Source organism: Dermacentor andersoni, chromosome 3, assembly GCF_023375885.2.
Source record: "Dermacentor andersoni chromosome 3, qqDerAnde1_hic_scaffold, whole genome shotgun sequence".
In the NCBI taxonomy this organism is placed as follows: domain Eukaryota; kingdom Metazoa; phylum Arthropoda; class Arachnida; order Ixodida; family Ixodidae; genus Dermacentor; species Dermacentor andersoni.
This window is the reverse complement of record NC_092816.1, coordinates 134904809-134923799: the sequence shown is the minus strand read 5'-3', so window position 1 is coordinate 134923799 and position 18991 is coordinate 134904809. Positions and strand designations below refer to the sequence as shown.

General features: G+C 42.9%; 1 protein-coding gene across 1 annotated transcript in view; it reads left to right on the top strand.

Moving 5' to 3' along the window:
- The window catches only part of LOC126525038 (uncharacterized), an 81603-nt gene that overhangs the window by 60896 nt on the left and 1716 nt on the right, over positions 1-18991 (top strand). Inside the window, exons 4-6 of the mRNA XM_072286771.1 lie at positions 9288-9446; positions 14023-14126; positions 16640-16708. Of these exons, the coding sequence (XP_072142872.1) occupies positions 9288-9446; positions 14023-14126; positions 16640-16708 (332 nt within the window). The remainder of the gene's footprint in view (positions 1-9287; positions 9447-14022; positions 14127-16639; positions 16709-18991) is intronic.

Below are 18991 nucleotides of genomic sequence, written 5' to 3'. Positions count from 1 at the left end.
TAAATTACTACAAGCTATAGACATGCCCCTCCATGATTCCGAGAAAAAGAAGAAGCGTCGAAGTACATGGAGAAAGATCGACTCCCGCTCTTAACATCGGTATCGACCCGTTAATTAGAATGTACCCTTGGTTGTATTACATCAATCGACTGTTAACATCCAGAGGATCACGGCGACACCAGGATTTCTATTGTGGGTCGACTTTTCGCATCTTAAGAGACTTTTTAAACCATCATGATGGAAGGGGAGGAACTTCCTACCGACGAGTGCACAGAAGAGTACGGAAGGCAGGCAGGAGTTTGTAACCGAATTTCGACCAGATCCGGTGTTGGCCAGAATTCAGCCGGAGCTAATCCTAATATGGCTACGTCGTCTACAACATTCGAGAAGGGCAGTCGAGCCAAGAACAGGGTCGGCAGGGCGTCCTGAATGCCATACATGCCCAAAGTTCACTTTAAAATTATACTCCGACTACGCGGCGGACTCAATATTAGCAAGATTGGCTCCAACAAGATGGTAAAACCATCGTTTAATCAGCCTGTCTGAGCTTGAACCACATTCCATCAGACACATTGCCCGAACATCAACCAAAACATAATTGTGGCGAGAATACCGGAACAACAGAATGCTGCGAAATATCTGAGAATAAGGTTAATTAATCTGGGCAGATGCAGCTTCGATATCACTGCATATCAGGCTGCACCATACGATACGTGCAAGGGAGTGATAAGGAACACTGACTTAGCAGATCGTCCGGCGGATCTGGACAACATATTCAATCCAAGAAACCCTTTGGCTCTCGCCGCTAAAAGCATCAACAATACCGGTACAGTGGTCATCGCCTATGATGGGCACAAGGTTCCGAATTTCGTCAAATACGGCCCGGTCCTTGTAAGGTACTCACTATACAAGAAACAAATTGGCGTATGCTATGCTTGCGGTCCGCTCGGTCACAGAGCTGACGCGTGCCCGTCTCCACAAGAGAGAATATGCCGAGGCTGTGGTGCAGGGATCGTACTGACGAACATAAGTGCCAACCCAGGTATGAACTGTGTGGTGGCCCACACCCAGCGGCGGTCAAAATGTGTAAGTAGCGCTTTACGACTCCACACGTGGTCAGAAAACGGAGAAAGGAAAGGGCAATAGCAACCAACCTCTACAAGGACAATAATGACCCGTAGCCAAGATCTGGGTCCCAAGGCAGGTCCTGGTTTCGCAGTCGCTCACGCTCCAGAGGAAGAAGCGTGTCCAGATCCCGAATCAGATCCAGATCCCAATCCAGGGCGGGATCCTTACCAAGAGCTCAGAGCCAACAAGCTGTATTCAAACCCGGGGAAGGAAACAACGGTTCCACGTGGGCCGACATAGCCAAGGGACCGGCCATAGCGGACAAGATGCCGCCTGACCGGGACACCAATAAAACAAAACTTGTCTGGGCCGACGACGCTCGTACCGATCCGCTAAATACCATGCTTTTTGACCCACCCCCAAAGCAAAATAGGGATCGTGAAACAGAAAGACTTAAGAAAGCGAATGCAGAACTAAAGGAAATGAATCAGTACATGATTAGAGAGATACCAGGAATAATGAAACTTTTAAGCGAGGCTAAACAAGCAGAAAACAAATATAGCACTAATACACACAAGGAAGCCCCAGTCCCCGTGCCTGCTGCTACGGTACCCATGTCAGCCAAGCGTAGGGCTGTTTAAAGTAAGCTCAAGAACACTGAAACATAGATGGAGGAAGTCAAAAGGGCACTGGCGTCTTTCAAAGACAACATGCAGATGCATATGGACAGTGCCTTACTGTTAACAATGAATGTAGACCAAATACAGACGGCAGTGAACGACCCTAAGGAGGGTCTGAATGATTTTGGCGAAAGAATGAAAACCCTGGAATTGATTACTATGTCCATGGACGCTACAGAACAATGCCGGTCGTCATTTCTGAGAGCTACACTAACTCCCAAGGTGGGGAACATGAATGTGCACTATGGCTCGCACTAGTAGAGAATTTCGAACATGGCAGTGGATTTGTGGGGGGTACAATAACAAACGTACCATCATCCAGCAATAGCTCAGGTCACTTTAGCCTCCAACGGATATTATCGCCCTTCAAGAAACAGGATATGGATATAAACGAGAAGAAAAGAACCCAACAAACACTGACACGAAAGACAACATAGGGGAAACAACTTGTGCTTAATAAATTAAATAAAGAAACGATAAATTATAGGAAATGAAAGTGGTTGAAAAAACAACTTGCTGCAGGTGTGGACCGAACCCACAACCTTCGCATTTTCATTTATTAAGCACAACTATTTTCCCCTATGTTGTCCTTGGTGTCAGTGTTTGTTGGCTCCTTATGATAGGAAATGGATATGTCACACTCACTGGATACAGGGCCATAGAGCGTCAAACCTACGGTAGGGGCCTATACGTGCTTGTATATAAGTAGCTTGCACACATACCTCATTACTTAGGCATCATGGACAAAAACCTAGAGTTCCTCATGGTTGAGGTTGTAGTAGCAACTTCACACAAAAATCAAAGGAACAGTACCTTATTCGTTCTCAACATCTACAGCAATCCGAAACACCAGAAACAACGCTTCAAGGGAATATTCGAAAAGGCTACCAATCTAGCTGGAACTAGACCTCTGATTATATTAGGAGACTTCACTGCAGCCCACGAGCTATTGCCCTGCGTTATGACGAATGCCAAGGGCAGAAATCTGTAGAAACACGCGGATGAGCTAGACCTGGTCTTAATCACGGATAAGACTCATCCTACAAGGGTCGGTTATTCGGTGTGCAGAGACACCACACCTGACCTTACGTTCATTAGGAACACAATGCCTGATTCATGGACTAACACAAACATTAATTTTGGCAGCGATCCTTACGTAGTAGAAGTCAAACTGGAAGTGGACAAAGGCCGAACTCGAGAATTCGAGGTCGTAGATAGAGACCTTTTACGTAAGTTAAGAGCCCAAAGCGGAAAAGAGACCACCAAACTCAATCTCGCAGATTGCTGTGAGGGCATCAGCAGGGACATCAAAACATCGTCCAAAAGGATTGTTACAGACACTAACGTGGAGGTAATGAACTCGAAACTTGCCCACTTAATAGAAGTCAAGAAAGCCATAATCCGAAAGCCGTGGGCCCAAAGGCTAAATCGTAGGCGTGGAAAAAGAATCGCAGAACTTAACAAACAAATCGAACAACACTGGAACACCATCTGCCAGCAAAAGTGGGATCAGTGCTGTGAGTCAATCGATGGGAAAATAAGGAAGGCAAGGCGTGGAAACTGATCAAGCATCTGCTGGTTGAAGAAGGCACTAAAGCCAACCAGACACATCCTTGCTCGAGCTATCCACATAGCCCTTAAGGATCAGCCCATCGAAACAGTTACCAAACAACTAATTGACAAATACCTACCAGTTCGCAATGAGCAGGACCAATCACTTCCATCAGAATACAGGGGAGTCGCTGAACCTGAACTCGGCCAACCCTTCACCACATACGAAACCCGGAAGGTGTTAAGTGAGCTAAATCGATAGTCAGTCCCCGGTCCTGATGGAGTAAACAACAGATCCCTTAGCAAGCTCGATGAGCAGTCAATTGAATCGCTGGCAGACTTCATCCATGAAGCATCGATCTCAGGCGAAGTCCCAGAATAACGAAAAACCTCACAAGTTATACTAGTACCAAAACTGGGTAAATTTCCAATCCTGGAGTATTTACGACCAATATCATTTACAATATGCGTCGGAAAGGTCACTGAACACGCAATCCTTAATAAGCTAAAATACAACTTAGAGGGCAATAATATATGCTCTCACAACATGCCGGGTTTTAGGTCGGCACTGTCCACGCAGGATGCCATGAAGCAAATCAAACACCACATACTCGGCGGATATTCTAGAAACACTAAGGCCATACTTAGATTAGACTTGGAAAATCATTCGACAACATCAAGCATGAGTATATCCTCAAAACGATAGAAGACATTGGGCTCAGGTCGAGGATGTTTAACTGCATCAAATCCTTTCTCAAAGCACGCACGGCGAAGTTAAATGTCGGAGACAAACTCGGAAGTGGTTCAGCTTGGAGATCGAGGAACCCTCCAAGGATCGGTGATCTCTCCCGTCCTTTTCAACCTTTGCATGATTGGTCTGTCCAAAAGCTCGGCAAAATTAAGGGTATTGACCATACCATACATGCTGACGATCTCACTGTATGGTGTGCTGGTGGCACTAAGGGCACATGCAGGACGCACTGACTGAAGCGATCAGGACGGTTGAGGAATAACTGAGACCCACTGGACTAAGGTGCTTCCCACATAAGTCGGAGTTGCTACTTTATAGACGTGAAAAAGGGGGCAGGTCTAAGGGCTGGAAACCTCTATCGGAAAGCGATATACACCTACGTACAGAAAATGGTGTAAAACACCCACAGCCAACGTGATCATGGTACTAGGATTTTTCATTGATGTAAATGGTGGAAACCATACGGTGGTCAAGAAAATCACCCTTAAAACGGATAGCGCGTACAGAATGATCAAACGCCTGGCAGGAAGACACAAGGGGATGAAAGAACATAAGCTCATCAGGTTAATCAACTCTTTCGTACCCTGTCATATTTCATACGCCGCTGCCGTGTACAACTAGACGCAGGTAAAACTCAAGAAGTTTGACGCAGCGATCAAGAACGCGTTTAAAAGCGCATTGAGGCTCCCAAGTCAACGAGCACTGAAAAATTGCTCACGTTAGGAATACACGACACCACCGTGGAGATCGCGGAGGCTCAAGAAATATTACAAATAGCGAGACTATTTACAACCAGCACCGGAAGATCAATCCTAGACAAAATCATGATCAACCCCATTACGGATCCGGCACAGTGCACTAAAGTTCGTCAAGCATTCCCCGACAACATAACTGTCGCACCGCTGCCAACGAATATGCACCTGAAACATAATATCAACAGGATAGTTGCACGTGCCAGGGCGTTAAACAAGAAAACGGATAAAGGGGGCAGAGGAGCCTGCTATGTTGAGTCGGTCGCCTACAAGGATCGAACTAAGTTCGCGGCGGCGGTAGTTGATCACCAGGACAAATGCGCCAACTACGCCGCGGTCTACACTAGCAAACCTGAAGTCACTGAACAAGTTGCCATTGCATTGGCGCTAACAGACGATAGATTCACAGAAATATACAGTGACTCTAAAATGGCTATTAGAGCTTTCCACAGGGGAAAGATTGCCCCGCGGGCTGCGAGAAAAATTAACATAAGAAAAGCAAATGTTACACGTTACACTTATTGGTTACCAGCACACCCTGGTTCACTTGATAACACATTCCTGTCAATCCAAATGAATCGGCCAACAGCGTCGCCCGCGAACATACAGACTGGGCCGCTTTTACATATGGTATTGATTCTGCTGGATTGGAGAACCTACAGAGAGGTACGCTCATTACACAAAATGAAATTATGAAACATTACTACATGGGAAGAAGGCAGTTTGCACCCCCTCACTATAGGCTAAACAGAGGCTAGAATGCAAAGAATATCTACTCATGACTTAGGCTTTCCATCAAACATGCCGGTTTTTGTAAACGAGCATTTGCGCCCTGCTATTAACCGACTATTCGGTGCCGCGAATGGGAAAAGGAAACATTGCGAATGGCAGTATGCGTGGACAAGAAACGGTACGATATTTGTTCGCCAATCTGCTGGGACGGCTGCTATATGGATAAATGGCCTGGATGACTTATCTAACATTGTGTAGGGAAACTTCTTTTCGTCTTTGTTCTTTTTGCTTGTGTTTTACGTTACAGTGGTGGGTTTTTATAAAACGATGTCAACGTCTTGGTAAAAGCAAAGAGACCATCATTGTCATTTTTTCACCAAATCGTTCGTTCCTTTGTAAAGAAAAAAGATGAAATGCAAGTGCTCCTGGGAAGGATAAATGTGCCTTTCACGGCGATAATGCTAACAGAAACATTGTACAATAACACGTCACAGGTGTTTGGTCCTCTCGTCTATGAGTTCTTTTATGGAAATCGTGAAGGTAAATGTGGAGGCAGTGTGGCTTCTCTTGTAATGCAATGCATCATATGTGAAACTGTGAACGAGTTCTGTATTAACAACCCAGATATCGAAGTACATACACTGCGCAGCCGCTACAATTTGTTTGGCGTCATCTACCGCCCACCCTTCGGTGATTTTAATCGACTTCTAAGTTTAACTCGCAAACTTTTCAATCATGTAGTAGAAGGAAAGTTTAACATTTTGCATGGAGGGGACTGTAACGTGGACATGCTTACGCACGCGCACTATAGGCAAGAATTTCAGGATCTCATGGTTGCAAACAGTTTGAGCAATGTAATTGCAGCGCCAACACGTGTTACTCACAAAACTGCCACTCTGTTAGACCTTTTTATTACAAACGCTTATTTTGATGACATAATAGCGGATGTTATTTATACAGATATCAGCGACCATTTAGGTTATAGTTAAGTTAATCAGCAGTACGTGCCGTTTAATGAAAAAGAGCATACCAATTCGCTATATTCAAGATATAACACCCCGTTCTCTAAAACATTTTCGCAGCTCCGTTAGTCTACATCAGAGGAACAGCGTTCTAAATTCAAACAGTGAAATTGCGTCATCTGCTTTCATCAGTACTCGTAAAAAGATATAACACGAACATTTTCCATCCAAGAAGTATAAGAAACCTTCGAAACCTCGTAAACCTTGGGCTGCTCATGAATTATGAAGTATGATTAAGCATAAAAATGCCCTGTACGCTCATATTCTTAAATATAAAAAACCAGCTAGTCTTAAAGACTACAGGTCATACCGAAATCTACTTACAAGTAAACTGAGAGCAGCTAAATGGTTATATCTTCAAAACTTCTTTTTAGAACCATCGACTAGCCATCAGATGTGGCCTAAACAAATTTAAACTCCCTGCTATGTCCAGTTAAATCCCACAGTCTTCCTTGTAACTTTCTATGTCAAGGTAAACAACTATCTGGAGCAACACTAGCTAATTCTTTTACCGATTTAGTTGTTCAACAATTAAATCCTTGCACTAATTTATACAGTAGTAGGTATGATGCTTCATTTATTGAAAACATTAGTTAGAAATCATTTTCTCACTCCCACTAACCGTACTGAAATTTTTTCTTCTATAAACTCAGTCAAGAATAGTAAATCGCCGGACACAGATGTCATTCAAATAAGGCCTGTAAAGCATGTCCTTGACATCATTTGTCCTCTTCTTACTCACATTTTTAACTTGATTCTGTCGTCTGGCCAATTTCCGAAAAACATACAAATAGCTCTAACACAGCCTGTGTTTCACAAAGGGTGACAAAATTTTACTGCGCAATTATCGTCCAATTTCGATCTTACTTGTGTTCTCGAAAGGCATTGAAAAAAATAGTTCATAATAAAGTAATATCATATCTTGACAAAAATAATTTGCCAGGCAATTACCAACATGGTTTCAGGAAGCATCTTTTCACAGAGACAGCTCCTTTAACTCAAAAAGAAACTATTCTGCAAGCGTCCCGCAATAAAAAAAAAAATATTATTCGAACATATGCAGGTTTCTCCAAAGCATTTGATCTTGTGAATCATAAAATTTTACTCGTAAGCTCCAGGCTCATGGTATCCGTGGCATAGCCTTAGACTTCTATAAATCCTACTTATTGTATCGAGCACAAAAAGTAGAGATAGAAAAGGAAAAGTCCAGTCTTCAGGTTATAATAGTAGGAGTGTCGCAAGGGAGCATCCTTGGGCCACTCGTGCTCATAATATATCAAAAGGATATGCTAAAAAGCTCAGAAGAGGCCAAGTTTATTTCTTATGCAGATCACACAGTAATGTTTCTTACTGCTACATCGGTGGCTGAACTACAGCTTCAAGGGAACAAATTGCTAAGAGAATTTTAAGGAGTGGACTGATGCAAATTGATTACATAGAGATGCGAGCAAGACAAAAGTTGTGTATATGCATAGAGGCAAAAATTTACGAAGTTCAATAAAAATTAAAATAGGTACAAATAATTTAGACATTGTTAACACCGTCCTTGACATCAAGTGTAACATTCTCTGAGGATCTAAGCTGGAACAATCATGTGCAACAAATCACTAAAAAGGTGTCTTCTACTGTGGGAACAATAGTACGTTTGAAATGTTTTCTTCCTTTCAAAATTTAAATATTACTTTACAATGCTGTAGTGTTCTTAGTTTTACAATACTTCAACCTCGTTTGGGGCATCACTAGCAAGTCAAACCTCACGAAATTACATTTGCTTCATAAAAAAGCAGTGCGATGCATTGCCAATGTTCATTGCTCATTTTCCACGAAAAATTTGTTGAAGCTCAAGATTTTACATGTCTTCATTCAATACAACTGTCGTTTAATTTTGAGCTACAAGTCACATTTGAGGTCTAATGAATCTATAGTGTTTTCTCTAGCAGATCTGTACGTAAACCGTAGCATCCACGGTACCAGGCATAAAGAAGAATGGCATGTCCATACATCTCAAACCAATTACGATAAGCAATCATTAACATACACTATGCCCATTCTACTTAATAAGCTCACAAAGGAAGAGTTTGATCCTTTGCGTAATCTAAACCATACAACAAGACTATTTTGTCAGTTACACCAGATATGGAACTAGTGTTGTGTATGATCTTTGTTTCGCTTGCATTGTAGTCACACATGTGTGCTAGCACAGAACCTCTATATATATGTATACAGATCTATGTGCATAAGCTTGCGTACATGGTATGTGTGTGTATATGTGCATAATGTATATATATATATATATATATATATATATATATATATATATATATATATATATATATATATGTATTTGTATGTTTGTAATAAAGTTATCCATATATCCGCGTATTACTTTTGCTTGATAGTGCATTTCGTCCCAAGCATTTCTTTTTTGGAAGCGTCCCATTTTTATGATATTCTGCAGTGTTCTGCTGTGAGATGTATATGGGGGCAGGACCCTCGTTAAGCTGTACCCCAGCTATTGGTAATGTCTCCTCTTTTTCAAGGTGAAAAATAAAATTAAACGATTGATTGATTGATTGATTGATTGATTTATTTATTTATTTATTTATTGATTGATTGAGGCGGGATGAGGGAGGTGACGGCTGGACTTGTGCCTGGTGTACGCCTACCCCCTTCCTCTCTCCTTCCCCTTGGCTAGACCCCTATTACAACGCCAATTCTGGACTACATGCAGATGACGAATTTCCGTGCGCAAGACTATGGTGTCCTGCAGTCAAACAAGTTTCGCAAAACAAGTACCTGTGTCGTGCAGCCTTAGATCCTGAATTATCAGCGACTACGACAACGGCTACGACAGAAGTGACAGAAGAACCAGAAGAACCAACCACACACCGTAAGCATGGTTTCAAACGAATCTTCAGAGGCATTAGTGGCGTATCGTTGGGAAAAAAGTATGCGTCAGAATAATCAAAGCATTGTTGCTAAGAGGTGCTCTTAAAGGCCTGACGTTCTTTCCATGTGCTCTGAACTCAAACTGATATTCGCTTATCGCGTTGCGCCAAATCGCAAACCGACGCAACAGAAAACATTTAGGTATATTTGCCGAGATAATGTAATGAATACGTGGACCATATTTGCAGTATGTAGTAAAATGTTCACGAATAGAAAATATGGTCAGTAGTAAAAATATTGTCAATTGAGTGGTTTCATAAACGTCCAAACTGTAATTAAGAGCAGGCTAAAAATGCGCGCTTTACAGAGTGTATGATTTACGGCTGGTAAGTGACCATAAATTTAAACATACTTCATCTATAGATATGAGAATACCCCCCCCCCCCCCCCTAACTACAAGTACCTTCATTTCAACATCAGGGATGTTAGTGGTCCACCCAAAAAGCCTATGACTGGCTTGACAGAGGGGCGCGCCCCCGTACATAAAAACCGGCAGCAACAGAACACGGACTGAACAATAAAAGAAAAGACTACAGTGCATAGGTAAACATCATATTCAATAAAAAATTAGTGATCATCCTGTTGCAATAACAAATAATCGAAGGCGGCTGAATTATTACAAAACGCTCAGGAACGCTGAAGAATGCAAAACGAAGAATAACAATAAAAAAATAAGAAAAAGGGGGAGAGGAGGCGCAAGCTTGCAGTAAAAAAAACCATATCATTAGGTCCTCAGTGCTCATTGCGCCGATTAAGAAGAGTTGGAATTATATATCGGAGCATTTGACGATCGTAATTAGTACGAAAGGATGGCACATACCACACGTCGTTTTTACATGTTGGGTAGTAATTAGCTTTGGCCCGTAAGATAGCTGTGTCAGCAAATGATGCGTCATGAATTTTCCATTTTCTTTCCTATCGTTTACTTAGCAATAAATTGAATTGAATTGAATTGAATTATGGGGTTTTACGTGCCAAAACCACTTTCTGATTATGAGGCACGCCGTAGTGGAGGACTCCGGAAATTTCGACCACCTGGGGTTCTTTAACGTGCACCTAAATCTAAGCACACGGGTGTTTTCGCATTTCGCCCCCATCGAAATGCGGCCGCCGTGGCCGGGAGTTTAGCAATAAATTATATTGGCCATTAAATGGAGTTACTTTTAATGATGCGAAAAGAGGTTGAGTGTGAGCAGTAAACGGCGCATTCCAAATGATGCGATTGATATTTTTCTGTATTTTCTGTAACCTATATGGTCATCATGACTGGGTGTAGGGGCGTAGACCTGTACTACCTTGAATTTGTACCTCTTATTAAGTTTCACAACAAGACCTACCACCATCTCGTTAATGCTTTAGAATTCCTGTATGTTACCAGTTATATCCTTATTAAGCAGAAATCAAACTCCTAGTTCTCGTCTCTCCGCTAAGCCCCGGTAGCTCCGTACGTGCCCGCTTTTTAGCACTGTATATGCTTCTTTTGTCCTCCTAACCTCACTGAGCCCTATTAAATCCCATTTACTACCCTCCAATTCCTCCAATAACACTGCTAGACTCGCCTCACAAGATAACGTTCTAACGTTCAATGTTGCCAGGTTCAGATTCCAATGGCGGCCTGTCCACAGCACGTTTACAGGAGTTATTCCGAGACGTGCAGTGGGAAGAACTGGGGATAAAAGTTGATGGAGAATACCTTAGTAACTTGCGATTCGCTGATGATATTGCCTTGCTTAGTAACTCAGCAGACAAATTGCAATGCATGCTCACAGACCTCGAGAGGCAAAGCAGAAGGGTGGGTCTGAAAATTAATCTGCAGAAAACTAAAGTAATGTTTAACAGTCTCGGGAGAGAACAGCAGTTTACGATAGGTAGCGAGGCACTGGAAGTGGTAAGGGAATACGTCTACTTAGGGCTCCGGATCCGGATCCGGATTATGAGACTGAAATAACCAGAAAAATAACAATGGGCTGAGGTGCGTTCGGCAGGCATTCTCAAATCATGAACCGCAGGTGGCCACTATCCCTCGAGAGAAAGGTGTATAACAGCTGTGTCTTACCAGTACTCACGTATGGGGCAGAAACCTGGAGGCTTACGAAAAGGGTTCCGCTTAAATTCAGGACGACGCAAAGAGCTATGGAAAGAAGAATGATGGGTGTAACGTTACGGGATAAGAAAAGAGCAGATTGGGTGAGGGAACAAAAGCGGGTTAATGACATCTTAGTTGAAATCAAGAAAAAAAAATGGGCATGGGCAGGACATGTAATGAGGAGGGAAGATTACCGATGGTCATTAAGGGTTGCGGACTGGATTCCAAGGGAAGGGAAGCGTAGCAGGGGACGGCAGAAAGTTAGATGGGCGGATGACATTAAGAAGTTAGCAGGGACAACATGGCCACAATTAGTACATGACCGAGGTAGTTGGAGAATTATGGGAGAGGCCTTTGCCCTGGAGTGCGCGTAACCTGGCTGATTATTATTATTATTATTATTATTATTATTATTATTATTATTATTATTATTATTATTATTATTATTATTATTATATATTTGACCATGTTGTTGTACCCCACTCCACATGACCATATGAAAGGTTAGATAGAAATAGTGCTTTATAAAGTAAAAGTGTAACACTCATAGGTAGTAAAGAGCAGACTTTGTATGATATGCCGGTGCATTTTGCAAGTTTTTTAACCAGATTGTCGATGTGTATGTCCCATGAAAGATTGCACTGTAGTGTCACACCAGGACACTTTAGCGACACCATTATTTCAATGCTTTGAGAACCAAGTGTTTGTGTAGGTAAAGGTTCTAGTGGCTCGTTCTTAGGTCTAAAAAGTACAGCTTTAGTTTTGCTAGCGTTAATTTTCAATAAAGATTTAGTACTCCATTCGACCAGTTTGCACAGAGTTTCATTAGCGTTTAATGTCATGTCATTAAGTATTTTAGCCCTCAAAAATATGCTGACATCATCTGCATACATTATACATTTAGCGCTGTGTCAACGCTCACAATGTCGTTAATATAGATGTTCAAGGGTGTAGGTCCAAGAATACTGCCTTGCGGCACGCCAGAATGAAGGAATCTAAAGTGCGATGAAGAATTGTTAATTACAACCCGTTGCTGGCGGTGATCTAAATATGTTAATAAAAGCTGAAGGAATGTGCCGCCATATCCATAGTGCTCAAGATTAAGGAATAATATTTTGTGATTTATGGAGTCGAATGCTTTGGAAAAAATCCACGAACCCGCGGGAGTTAGTTCTTTTCCTTCAAATGACTCTAATATAATTACCTTCATGGTTAATAATGCTGTTTCTGTTGATTTTCCTGCATAAAGGCATGAGTAACCAAATTTGCTGAAGAAATTGCACGACTTTCACTTCGTGGTGAAGAAATCTTTTGTGAATTCTTGTGGTCTTGCTTTGCGTCTATCTACAGTGGTATCTATAGTGGAATCCCAAATTAACGTTACCCGAGCGAAAGCTTCGCAGTTGCTCCCGAAAGGCGGAGCATCAATTGCAACGGAAATTAGTGGACAGCTATACGAAGTAAGAGTAGTAGTTTTATCAACCGTATATACATGCAAAAGTAGGGGCACTAATTAAATAAAAAGTATGCCGTCACGCGCGCACAAGCAAACATGAACATATGTAACTCGACAACGGCACAAACTCTCTGTGAAAACGCTGGCGTGAGCAAACGCGGCGGCAGCAGCCAGCGTCGTGACATTCGTGCTGTCTATCGCATCAAAAAAAAGTGGTCGCTGAGGACACACAGCATGCACAAAGCAGCGAATCGTCCACGTACCTAGACTCTGCCCCGAACATAGATCGCTCTCAATATACCATCGAGCGACCGCACACACGCGCAATTGCAGCCGGAGTAGAACGCCGCCCCCCCCCCCCCCCCCCCTTCTCCCAACCCCCGGTGCCTCGTAACGACGGGTGCCTTGCACACGACGAGAGACTACGCGCTTCCTGCCCGATGTCGTCGCTTTCACTCGTGCGAAATTCAGCCGCTATCGTCGGCTCCCGTAGCAAGCCGTCACTCGCACATACAGCATTGGGCGCGCGGCGACGGTGTTGTCGCCCTTGGACTGGATACGGAGCCTCACAGCGACGGCGACGCCGACGTCGGAAATGCGCTTAGAGTGTCCATATAGTTGCTATCGCAATAAAAGAAGAGTTGTCCTGATATAAGAATCGAACTCGATACCTCCACCCTACTGCGTGTTGTTGTACCAACTGAGCTAAGATGCAGGCTACGAGATTGCAGTTATAGATAAAATAAATTGACAGCTTCCAAGGCAGGTGGATACTGTGAAAAATCACTTTTGAAGCAATTCGCAAGGTGGAGGCAGTTTTTCATCATAGGAATGTTTGTTATCCGCCATAGATCGGAAAGAAGCTACCCAAAACGGTTTTGCTTTCCACATTACTAACTTGTGACGCAAGAAGTGATTCGAGACGTCTATACTTAACTGGGCATTTTTGCCTTTTCTCATAAATGTTCTCTGCAGCTCCGTCCCCTGGAGAGGACCAGGAACCAGTAGACCAAAATCCTGTTCCGAGTGAACAACCAACGACACACGAGGAAGAAACAGTTGGACTTCGGGTGCCTTGGGTACGTGATGGTTTCTGAACTTCGTTGCTTGAAGAGGAGATCGTAAAGCGTAGGCAAGGGCTTCGGTGACTACTGCGCGGGCACATGGCTGCCTAGCATGTATGGCAGTGCACGACTAGTGATTTTTGATACCGAATCGAATACGAGTTGAATAGCGCCCAAGCGAATCGAATCGAATAAAATACTGAACGCTTTCCAAATAGCTTCCTAATTAGGAACAGTCGTGGTCACAATTAATGTAAAACGATCGTCTCATCTCAGTATTCTAAATCTTAGCAACGTTTTTTTTTTTTTATTACAAAGTACGGTAGGAAGAGTTACTTAATAAACGCACAAATTGAGCATTAGAAGAAAACAAGTAGCCTCTTCACATGTATAGGGCTCCTTACAGAGTGCGAATCGTACTCTGTGACTATTAGATTTGAAGCCCGAATCGAGTAGGACGTCGTTTGATTCGTTATTCTAAAGTTTCGAATATTCGCAAACCCCTCTCGGCAGTGAATCCGTGATTGTTGCAGTGAAATTTACATTTACACATGTATAATTTTTTATTCTTATTCCTTCTACCCTATCATGAATGGCTAGTAGTATCTGAATCAGGAGCGTTGGCATATTTAATTATAGAGCTTTCATATTAAAATTTGATAAGTCCCGATACTTCTGCGTTTCCCCGACAGTGAAACTGATTTATTGTAAATGCGGAGGAATATGACGATGGACACCATCATTTCTCTCGAAAGTAATTTCTTCCTTACAGTGGGGGTCGCAAAGTCGCCTTCATCCACTGCGGTATTCCCTGCTGTGGCTTCGGAAATACATACACAGAACACACCGCAGTCAGAATCTGTGTGGGGACCTAAGCGCCACATGCATTGCCAAGGCCAATGTTGCCATCCTCTGCCTTTTTATGCAGTAGCCTGAATAGCACTCAATTTTCCACTAATCGACGGTACGCTGAAGCTGCTTCATTTGTTACGCGATAGCAATGCAGACGTTGTCGCCATGAAAAAAAAAACGACAAAATGGAGCGTGAGATATAGTAGGGTCGATGGAGGCAAAGAGGACCATGCAGCGCGATGAACGTTTGTCCGAAAAGTGCACAGTCTAGCAGCCTGGGTAATTGGCAAAGAACTGCTCGTAGCCAAAATGATGCCTTTCTCGTAAATCTGAAGGCGTTCGGAGCTGATCGCCACTAAAAACATACACGACGATTTAGATTCACATTTATTGCTTCGAAAAAAGAAGTATTTACAACATCACAAATATACAGACGAGGCTCTCAAAGTGAAAGAACTGTAGTGGGACCCTTGGTTAATATTAAGAACATTGATGGTGATATTTTTCGACAGCAAATAAGCGTTATTGTCAGATAACATCGACAGATCAAAACACGTTATTATACATTTCATTTAAAGTCAAACAAACACAAAAACCACATTATAAAAGAAAGCCGGGGAAAAATTGGGGATGAAACTCAAGAAATGACATGTGAGACAGAAGTCAAAGATACAAAGCCAGATCGTAGTTCAGTTATCGCAAGAAATGATGTTTAAAGTAATTTTTAAACATTTCAGCAGAAGTACAAGGGTCTTATAGTTGAAGGTAGTTGATTACAGAGAGAATTTGCGGCGATGACAGATTTTTTTGCCGTAATTTGTATGAACTACGGGTAACAAGAAATTGTTGTTAGCCGCAAATTTGGTTATATTTTTGTTCTGTAAAAGTTGAACTTCAGTCAACTGAAACGTAAGGTTATTATGAAGCAATTTCTGCAATAAGACCGGTATGTTAAACTGTAACAAATTGTTAACAGGCAAGATATTGTACACGCGAAGTGAGACAGAGGCATTGGATTTCATGTAACTAGAAGTGATAATACGTATTGACTTGTTTTGGATACGTTGAATTGGTGGTAAGTGACATGCGTACATGTTGCCCTATGAAACAATGCGATAATTAATGTGACTGGTAATGAAAGCATAATACAATGCTAGCTGAGCCTCACGAGAAAAAAAAGGGCGAGCTTTGATTAATGCACGCTTACCAAACGCAGTCTTCTGCTCGAGATGTTGGAAGGGACAGCAAAATGTAAGGGTAGGGTCAAGATGTATGCCAAGAAAAGTAACATCGTTGCAGACGGTAACAGAATGAATTACCGTTTGATAAATTAGGAAAAATATTACAGATGTTATTACGAGTGAGCTTCGTGCATGATGCTGCCAAAAAGAAGTTTCCGCCGCATGTAGGTCCCCGACTTCGTCCGAATGGTTGTCTGTTGCTGTGCGTGCTGCGAGCGACTCAAAGAACACATTCAGATCTTTTAAGTGCCGCCACAGAAAAATGTTCTTTCACTTATTTCAATATAGAAACAAAAACCAGCGATGTTTTTTTTTTGATTACCTCAGATAGTTGTTTTTATGCTTGCCCTGACACACTCGACGGTAGCATTTATAAATGAATGATCCAAATTAACTATTGGCCATCGACTGCCATCCGTTTCGAATAATTTGCAGGTTGGCTACTACTCTGAAGACTGCAGGAAGAAAGATGGAAGTTATGTACGTGACGGAAGACTGTGCTTGGTGAGTAAACATGTATTCTAGCTTGAGAGTTGGACTGGTTATACACTCTAAAAAACGTTTACACCCTTTGGGGTGTATATCTGCCACACAACGATAATCGCCATCTGCCTTGCTTGCGTTTCCTTTCTTGAAAACGCCGCACCCGCTACTTTCCTGTCGGCAATGCTATGTCATGCCGATAACGCGCATGCCGTTCGTTACTGGGAAGTACCGGGCTGGCAGCGTTAAAGAAAGGAAATCCGGACAAGACCGTCGACGTTTATTGTTGTGTGGCAAGATACGACCCAAAAAGTGTAAGCTTTTCTTAGAGTGTAGTCTACGCCTCCGCTACGCAAACAAACGGGGAGCTGGACTACGCTACCGGGCATCACACAGAGACTAAGCTCGTCCCCACCATCGTCCGAACTTTCTCTGAAAAAAAGAAATAGAAAGGGCTCTTTATACTTGCGAGAAACGCAAATTCTTACATTTCGGTTTTTGGAGAAAAAAGTCTTCATTTAACAGTAAGCAAATACTGATATTGGTTCACTTGTTCAAAAGGAGGTCCCACAGCACATGCCTCAAAAGCGACTTTCTTATTGAAATTGAGTGGAGATCAATACAAGAGAATGTCAACAAACAATCGAATAATGCAATGGCGAGTTGCGAGGACCAGAGTTTAGAGGAACCGAACAGGGTTTTATTCACATAGCGGTAATGGGGACAACTTATTTAAAGACACATGCACACTCGTACTGGCAGAAGTAGAGAAGCACATCACATTTCAGCAGCCTATCCCGCAGCCAGATTGTTCTCGGAACGTGATCTACATGGTTCGGTTTGAGCAGGCTAAATCATTCTGAAAAACACACCGCACGCGGAGGATGTCTCCCAAAAATTATCGGCGCATTAAACCTTTGGACATGAATGGTGACGGTAATGCGATTAGGATTCTTTCTCGCAACCGGTGTTTAATTAGTGATTGTGCGTATTACGCGTTATGAATTTTTGTGATGGTGGAATTAACGAGAAAGAGAGAGTTGTATAATATGGTAATCGGGGCTATCTATTAGTGTCGCCGCAAAGCCTGTGCGCAGACTCCGAAATGCAATCGCAACGCCAATACGTGAAAACGCTGAGAAACGCGGCATGCGGCGACCGGGCTCCCCTCACGCGTTTTTTTCTGTGCACGCTGCGCCCTCTAGTGGGGCAGCATGAAGCCGACGCGTGACCTCGGAGAGGTGAAGCATGGCAGTCTGGTGCGTTCGAACGCTGTTCGCTTCCTTGCTGCAAACCGTGTGGTACAGTCCCCATGACCCAAGTTGGTGCAAGGTTCAGAGCCAGCACCCTGCCACACTACGCCTGTGAAGTTGCACCTTCGATCTCGTATATGACGCAATGACTAGGCATTCCGAGCGTCGGTCGACGCCGTTTTCACTGTCAGACGTTGGCTCTTTGCAGCAATTAGCTGAGCAGGATGCACCCATGATGGTCGTGACTCCTTTCATAGATAGGGGCAAGTTGCAGACAACTCGAACGGACGTTGACCTTGTACACAGACCTCATGTTGTCTAGGCGTAACAGTTCGAATGATGGTCACGTTAGCACTCCCATGACCCTTTCGTATGGTCTTTGACTAATGCGCCAGACGAAGCAGTATTCACTTATGGCCATCTTTAGCGGTGTGAACACCCCGGACGCTGGCTCAAAGCGTCTAGTACGCGTTCTTGTTCATCGGTCCTTTGTCGTGGTTTTATTACAAAACTATGTTTGGCTCATATCAGGCCCTTCGCCGTGGGCACTTTGTTGTTCAGCCTAATTTAAGGACTCTTCAATAAAAGAAAAATTCAGATCCCATGCCACGATCGAATAGTACCGCGTGTGACCACTGCGGCAGCAAGGAAACTATCGAACACATTCTTTGACAATCTCCCCGATATAGCGCACACAGGCAGTCACCCGCGATCACGCTGCCCGGGTGGCTACAGGTCGCTTACGAAGGACACAGTCCTGAAAAGGCAAACTATGCAGTCATCACACCATAAGAAAGTCACAGCAGTCTTAAAATTTTTGCGTTCGAGTGGCCTATTGAGAGAATCTAGTCTCCCATGGACATTCCCAAGCTTCACAATTTATTTTTCGTGCCTTTGCACTTTGTCTTTGTTATTCTTTCCGTGTTTAATGTTCCCTTCCCCCGAACACGGCAGCACACTAGTTAACCTCCTTGCCTTTTCCACCCCGTTTATACACGCACACACACACACACATATATATATATATATATATATATATATATATATATAT